The sequence below is a fragment of the Cynara cardunculus genome (assembly GCF_001531365.2).
Source record: "Cynara cardunculus var. scolymus isolate 2C chromosome LG 10, CcrdV1, whole genome shotgun sequence".
NCBI classification, from domain to species: domain Eukaryota; kingdom Viridiplantae; phylum Streptophyta; class Magnoliopsida; order Asterales; family Asteraceae; genus Cynara; species Cynara cardunculus.
In genome coordinates, this window is record NC_037537.1 from 4,598,007 (window position 1) to 4,605,174 (window position 7,168).

The 7,168-nt window shown below is 33.5% G+C and overlaps 1 protein-coding gene across 1 annotated transcript; it reads left to right on the plus strand.

Annotated features, from left to right (window-relative positions):
• Positions 1-1,866: 1,866 nt before the first annotated feature.
• On the plus strand, positions 1,867-4,574 carry LOC112519817 (oil body-associated protein 2B-like). Its single transcript, XM_025128111.1, has 4 exons — positions 1,867-2,155; positions 2,617-2,699; positions 2,781-2,895; positions 4,158-4,574. Exons 1-4 carry the CDS (start codon positions 1,882-1,884, stop codon positions 4,406-4,408), a joined length of 723 nt encoding a protein of 240 aa, XP_024983879.1. The 5' UTR covers positions 1,867-1,881; the 3' UTR covers positions 4,409-4,574.
• The last annotated feature ends 2,594 nt before the right edge of the window (positions 4,575-7,168 follow it).

Below are 7,168 nucleotides of genomic sequence, written 5' to 3' on the forward strand. Positions count from 1 at the left end.
ATACAACTAAGTCATTAAAAAATATACAATTGGTATGATATTTTTTCATTTAATGACAAGATTGGCCAAAATTGCCAGACAATTTAACAATAACTCTTAGTTATAATTCATTTTTAAGGCTTGTATTTGACTTGTAGCTCATTATTAGACAACTGACTTCTATCAATAGATGTAATCGATCGATAAAACATTAATTATAGAGGGGTCATTGACAAATTTCTAACCCAAATATTAAAGACCTATTATCAATGAATTACTGATTGATTAATATCAAGAAAAAAGGCAGTCAGTTGTCTGTTGCAAATTAACAATAAATTACCAACAAATTACGATGTCTAAATTAAAAGAATGGAATTTGGTGAAATTGGAATCCATCAAGGGATTTGACTTTAAAGGAATTGAAATGAAATTTAATGGAGTTTGACCACGTGTTTGGTTCAATGTTATTGGAATAAATTCTCTCAAAAGAATTGGAATCACCATCTTCGTTTAGAGGGAGGGTGGCCGGTGGGAAGATCCCTCCCCCCCCCCCCCCCGGAACCAACCTGCCTCTCCCCATGGGGTGGAGAGGGGGTGGGGTGGGTGGTAGTAGTTTTGACGACGAAAGCATTGGCATGGTGGTCAGTGGGGTGGGGTAGGGTGATGCTTGGGTGGTAGGGTGGTAGCTGTGATGCTGACAGTAATAACATGCATGGTGGTCGATGGAGCAGTAGGGTGTAGGGCGGGGTGGTTATGGGTGGGAGTGGCAACTATGAGGAGGATAATAGTGGCAAGATGGTCAGTGGGGGTGGATGGCGATTGTGACATTGATAATAGTGATGTGGTGGTGAGGGTGTGACAGTGATAGTAGTAACATGATCGTGCTTGGAGCAGGGGTGGGTGGTGTTGATTGAATTGGATGGAAAGAGGTGAAATTCCATTTTTTCTCTCTTATAACCAGGAATGGTGAATTCTTTAATTTGTAGAATTTAATGAAATTCAAATAATTCCTACATTTTCATTATCTAAACCAAACACAGGTTTTGGAATTTGATCAAAGAAATTATCCATTCTAATTCTTTCAAAATCCATGAACCAAATGCCTCCAAGGTATATTTTGAATGATTTATAACCCTCTGATTTTCTTTTAATTTTAAAATTAACATTAATTAATAAAGTATTACCTAAATTAAATACTTCTATAAATATTATAGTGAATTTCATTAATGATACTTGTGGTTTGCTTAAGTTTTGGATTTTAGTTCCTAATTTTTCAATTTCATAACATTCAATATCTTTGAAGTTAATATCATCAGGTAGTAATCGTTAGGACAAACAAATCAAACATCAGACAAACTATAGGTACAAAAAATGTTATTCACTTTAAAATTAATTGTGATTAAGATCTTTTTTAAAATTTTTTTGTTAAAAATATTTGAAGTATTGTTGACGTGTGATAGTTATATAATAATTTTTTTTGGTTAGATTTATGTTATAAAAAAAACTAATCATGTTTTAAAAATTAAAATATTACATAAATAAATTAATATAATAATCAAAATATTTATTTTTTTAATTATATTTAAAATATCTTCAATAAAAGATTTTTTATTAAAAAATATATGAATTACAATTAATTTTAAAATAAATTACATTTTGGTTCCTATATTTATTAAAAGCCTAATTTATCCCATCTATTTGAGCAAAGACATGAACCACCGTATAGTAGTAGTTCACTCGACAATATTAAACACCATTAGATAATCATATGACACGTGTCACTTATTCTTCACCACCTGGCACGCCACGTATTCTCACCTTCACTCGCCGTCTCTTTTTACTTGTCATGATAATAAAGACGTTCAAGAATAGTGAACCTTCAACTACACCTCTTGATAGCCGATGGATTTGAAGCCTACAACCGCCGGAGCTGAGAAGGACGGGATCCCACCGGAAAAACCGACACCGGTAGGGCAACAAATGCTGGATAAAGGTGCTCAAATGTTGCAGTCTTTTAAACCCATCAATCACATGAGCCAACATGCGTGTACGTTTGCTTTATACAGCCATGACATGAGTCGTCAAATCAAAGCTCACCACTTTGTTACCCGACTTAACCAGGACTTCCTACAGTCAGCTGTTTATGATTCCGATGACTCCAACGGCCGTCTCATCGGTATGTATGTATACTTTAGTTTTAGAATAATCGAGTTTGTAGAAAGTTATAAGCGTTTTAATCGACCGTTTTATAATTTATATATCCATCCTTAGTATCAAGGGTTTGAATCATTCTCTCGGTTTTGGTTGATGAATTACCATTTTTTCATTACAAAATTTGGTTTATACTATGCCTAACATATTTAGAGCTTCTTAATAAGTTGTTTTATAAGACTTAAGTTGATAGAATCAAACGTCATATCTAAAAGTTTCATATCAAGTTTATAAGACGTTTCGGATGTTTTATAAAACCTGTATGGTTGTTTTTGACGTCTTAACAAGTTTTTCAAAATACTTATGAAGTGAAGTACTCTCATATGAGGACACTTCGGCTCCTTTCTTTTTGTTTTTTGACCCGATCCGATTTTGTTGTAGTGATAATAAATAAGATGTCGAATTTGGATGTTTTTATTCTTGCAGGAGTAGAATATATAGTGTCTGATACCATCTTTGAAACATTGCCACCTGAGGAACAAAAATTGTGGCACTCTCATGCCTATGAGGTTAATTTCTTTAGTTTCAATTTGAATCAGGAACCTTTTTTAATTTATGGGTTCTTAATCGTTGTAGTTTTTGTGTTTCAGATAAAATCTGGGCTTTGGATCCACCCACGGATGCCAGAGACGATCGTCATGCCCGAGTTGAAAAACCTAGCCAAAACTTACGGCAAGTTTTGGTGTACATGGCAAACCGATAGAGGTGTGTTTCAACTTGCTATATCCTTGATAAAAAGGATGTTCTTCATTTCATTACAACAAGAGCAGGTTTATAAGACGCCGCAATATCTAAGTTTCCTAATCGAGTCATCTATATACCTATATATATATGTGCTAAGTTTGCCTTTGATGTGTTCTTCAGTTGGTAAAGAGGTGGGATGGCTTTGTCTAAATGCAAGACAAGTCCCGAGCATTTAGACGAGTCCCGGGTTCGATCTCGGTCCACTACAAAAATGAGGAGTATCAGTGATGGAAAAACCCATCGTAAATCCGTCGGTGAAGTCCTATTTCGTCGCTAATCCTTTGCTGATAGTCCATCGGTCAAAAGCTCGTAGGTAATGCTATCAGTGATGGATCAGCAACGACATTTAGCGAAGGATCAGCGAGGGTGTTACGGATTAGCGACGATATTCTTTTCAGTGACGGATTAGACGATGGGTTCGTGACGAACAAAGCAAGAACAAAGCAAAAGTCAAACGTTCCTAGTGGTTAACGACGGATTTGGTTTTTGGCTTATCCGTCACTAATCAAAAAGGGATTTGCGAGGGAATGACCAAAAATCATTTCCGTTGCAGATCCATCTCTGATTAGTGAGAGATAAGCGACATAGTGAATTTTTGGCGTATCCGTCGCTAATCTGCCGCTAATCAACAACACATTTATTCCATTCCTAATACTTTTTCTAGTAATGGTCCCCGACTAACGTCAACCATTGAGTGAGTCAAAAAATGCTCCCTCAAATTGGAGTCTTTGGAGGTGGGTTCCGTGCGGGCCCTCCGGTTAGGATTGCTAGTAATCATCTTTTTGTTCAAATATAGGACTCGAGTTCAATTAAGTTTATAAAATGTTTTTAGAGTTTTAACAAGTTTTTGGGGATATTTTACAATAAATGTCATATTCGTTTTTCTACAAGATATTTTTGAGAAATATTCTATTAACACAAGTTTTTATCGGACATTTTGTTTTTACATAACGCTTTCCCAAACAATGTCATGTAACAAGTTAAAAGGGCATTTTATTTTAAACTTGTCTTGGAAAACTATTAACACGTCAAAAACGTCCTATAAACTTATTGTAACATTTTTATATATGACACACAATTATTTGGTATTATAAATTTAAGTTATATAAAAGTAATCTATTAAGACATTTAGACATATCTATTGTAGTATAAACCTGGTTTTCTTGTAGAGTTTGTTCTCAAAGCATTTTCTTTGAACTATTTGTATTGCTTTAATTTTGAAGGTGACAAGCTTCCATTGGGACCTCCATCATTAATGATGTCCCCACAGGCCGCGGAAGATGGTGTGGTGAATTTGCAGATAGCGAGGGAGAGAGACGAAAGCTACAACCTATCAAGGGAAGATCTAATGCGGTCGAGGATCGAGATTCCAGAACCAGAATGGATAAACCCTACGGCCGATTACTGGAGACAACACAAGAAAGGTTTCAAAATCGACGTAGAAAGTACTGAGATGAGGACTTCTTTCTCGTGAATTGACGATGTTCGAATACTTGCACTGATGGTATAGGATTACAAGAAGATATTTCATTGTAATAGAAGAAATAAAAGACCAAACTGTGTCGACCAAACCTGTCGCTTCTATTTGATAAATTACGATCGTTTTTGTAGCATGAAATGATGAAAGTTCTACTTGGTTACACACAGAGGGTTTTAAGAATCGTGTGATATTAAGGTTCTAAATGATGTAATGCATGGCGTGATGGTGAGGTCAGAATTGCAATAGCTAAATGATGGTGTGCAGTATCAATTAGCCATAGACCTTCTGTTATCGGGTCTAATCCTCATGAAAAGTAAGAAAGTCCGCATATTTTGACCAATTCAAGGTAAAAAATGGGGTTGGTCCTTCGGCAAAACTAGGAACAGGTGTTAGAAAGTGCATTCGATTGATTGAATATCGATGAATCTCGAAAAGAGAATAATTCAAACTAATTCTTCAAATTAACGAGTTTTTCTCTCTCGAATATCCAAAGAGAGAGTTGTCTCGCGCTCCTAGGTATTCCCTACCTACCCACCTGTGTCGTTTTTCGGGTATAGGTACTCTTTTGTTGAAGGTCGTTCGAGCTTTTCAAGCCTTACGAGTTACGATGAGACTATGTTGTTTTTCAAAGTGTGCCTTAAGGCGTCTATATATAGTGTTTTGAATAATAACATAGAACAAATTGAATTTGTGTAAAACAATAAAATTAAAAAAGAAAGAAGACTAATTGATACCAAATAAATGAAGCTTATAAAAAACGATGCCGGGATGCAAAATCGGGATTAAATTAATCTTTTGAATCTCAAATCACTACTCTTCAAAATTCAAAGAATTTGTGTTCGACTCTGCATGTATGAGAATGAGAGTAAGTATGTACCTATTTAGGCTTTTAGTTGTTAAGTTTCATTTTTATGTTCATTTAAGGCTTAGGTCTCGTACTTAATTATTATTTATCCTTCAAGTTATATATTAAATAACCGCACATTTTACAAAATAATGCGCCATAACACGTCGTAATGTGCCATAACGTGTTACAATAGCGCCAAACGTTAGAGTAAAGACATAGGGGTTAACATGGCGGCGAACCCAAACCTTGACCATAATGTATCATAACACGCCATAACGAGGTCATTGCTAGTTATTTAGAGTAAGTGTGACACGCCATCACCTGATGTGTGGTGCTTGTAAAGCATTACTTGATTTTCTTTTACCTTTTTAGTGACTTAATTATTAGTTTTTTTTTAGTATATACAACCTAACTTAAATTGTTAAACCTCAGTGATTTGTTGAGTTTTGGACCTTTTGGTAGAACACATACGTGTATATATATATATATATATATATATATATATATATATGATGTATAAATTTGCTGTTGAATCACGTCTTACAAACACCGCCTCATCACCATGTCATGCCATGCCTCAAACTCAGATAGAACCTTAAAAGCTAGCGTCCATGATCTTATTTTACAGCCGATTTCGAATTATGGTTAACCTCTTCACATAACATAAAAATGCTCTGTAGTCTGCATCACTGATGATTCTATATATGATGATATATATTTTTTAGTCTTTACATAATATAAGAAGATATGAATAGATTTTGTATGATGATCAATAATTTTTAGAGTGGAATGTATTCTTGGTCTACGGTTTGTGGATTTTTATGGTTTTCGTCGTACAATTTATTTGTTTTGAATTTGCCATTTTGTTCAATTTACTCTATCTTTCTAATTGTTAACTTTAATCTCTTAAGTTAGACACAGTTTGTTCTTTTTCATATTCTCTCAATTTCATTACTAAAATATTATATATATATATATATATATATATATATATATATATAATTATAATTATAATGTATATAGAGAAGTGATCAAATGCAAACCATCCAATTTGTACAAATCGTGCAAACCACCCTTATCCGTTGATTAATTTCATTGTTTTTTCTTATGAAAGTTTTTCATTAAATTGTTTGATCTTGTGAAATTGTTTATATAATACTTTTTTTGATGAAGTTGTTTCATATATGGTTATGAAATTGTTTCATATAATACTTAGTGAAATTTTAATAAAACTGTTTCATGTATTTCTCTAATATTAAAATAATGAAGATGATAATATCTATGATTAATTAACACCCTCCACAATAAAAATGATTAATCAACCTCTCATAATTACAAAAAAATAAACAAAATGAAAAATATGATTGGTTGAATGAGTTTTATATGGTTTGTACAAATAACGTGGTTTGCAAAGTAAACCTCTTATATATATATATATATATATATATATATATATAGAGAGAGAGAGAGAGAGAGAGAGAGAGAGAGAGAGAGAGAGAGAGAGAGAGGTAAAAGTCCTAGAAAAACCAACTACACGTTAGATATTCCTTACTAATTAATAATCCCTTCAATTTCAAGTAATTATTGTATATACAATTTTTTAGAACTCTACAAACTACATATGTGAATCGGTTAATTAGTTCATATGTGAATTAGTTAATTAGTTTTGTTTTTACAGAAAAATAGATATCTCCAGAAGAGATTATTAGTTAAATTTTTTCATATGCGAATAACATGAGTTCATATGTGAATCAATTGAATAGTTCATATGCGAATTATACGAGTTCATATATGAACATATAGTTCATATGTGAATCACACGGGTTCACATATGCCCTTGTTTTGCCGTCTTTGTAAAAGTTATGAAACTAACCCTCTATCTTGCACATACCATGCGAGGAATTATA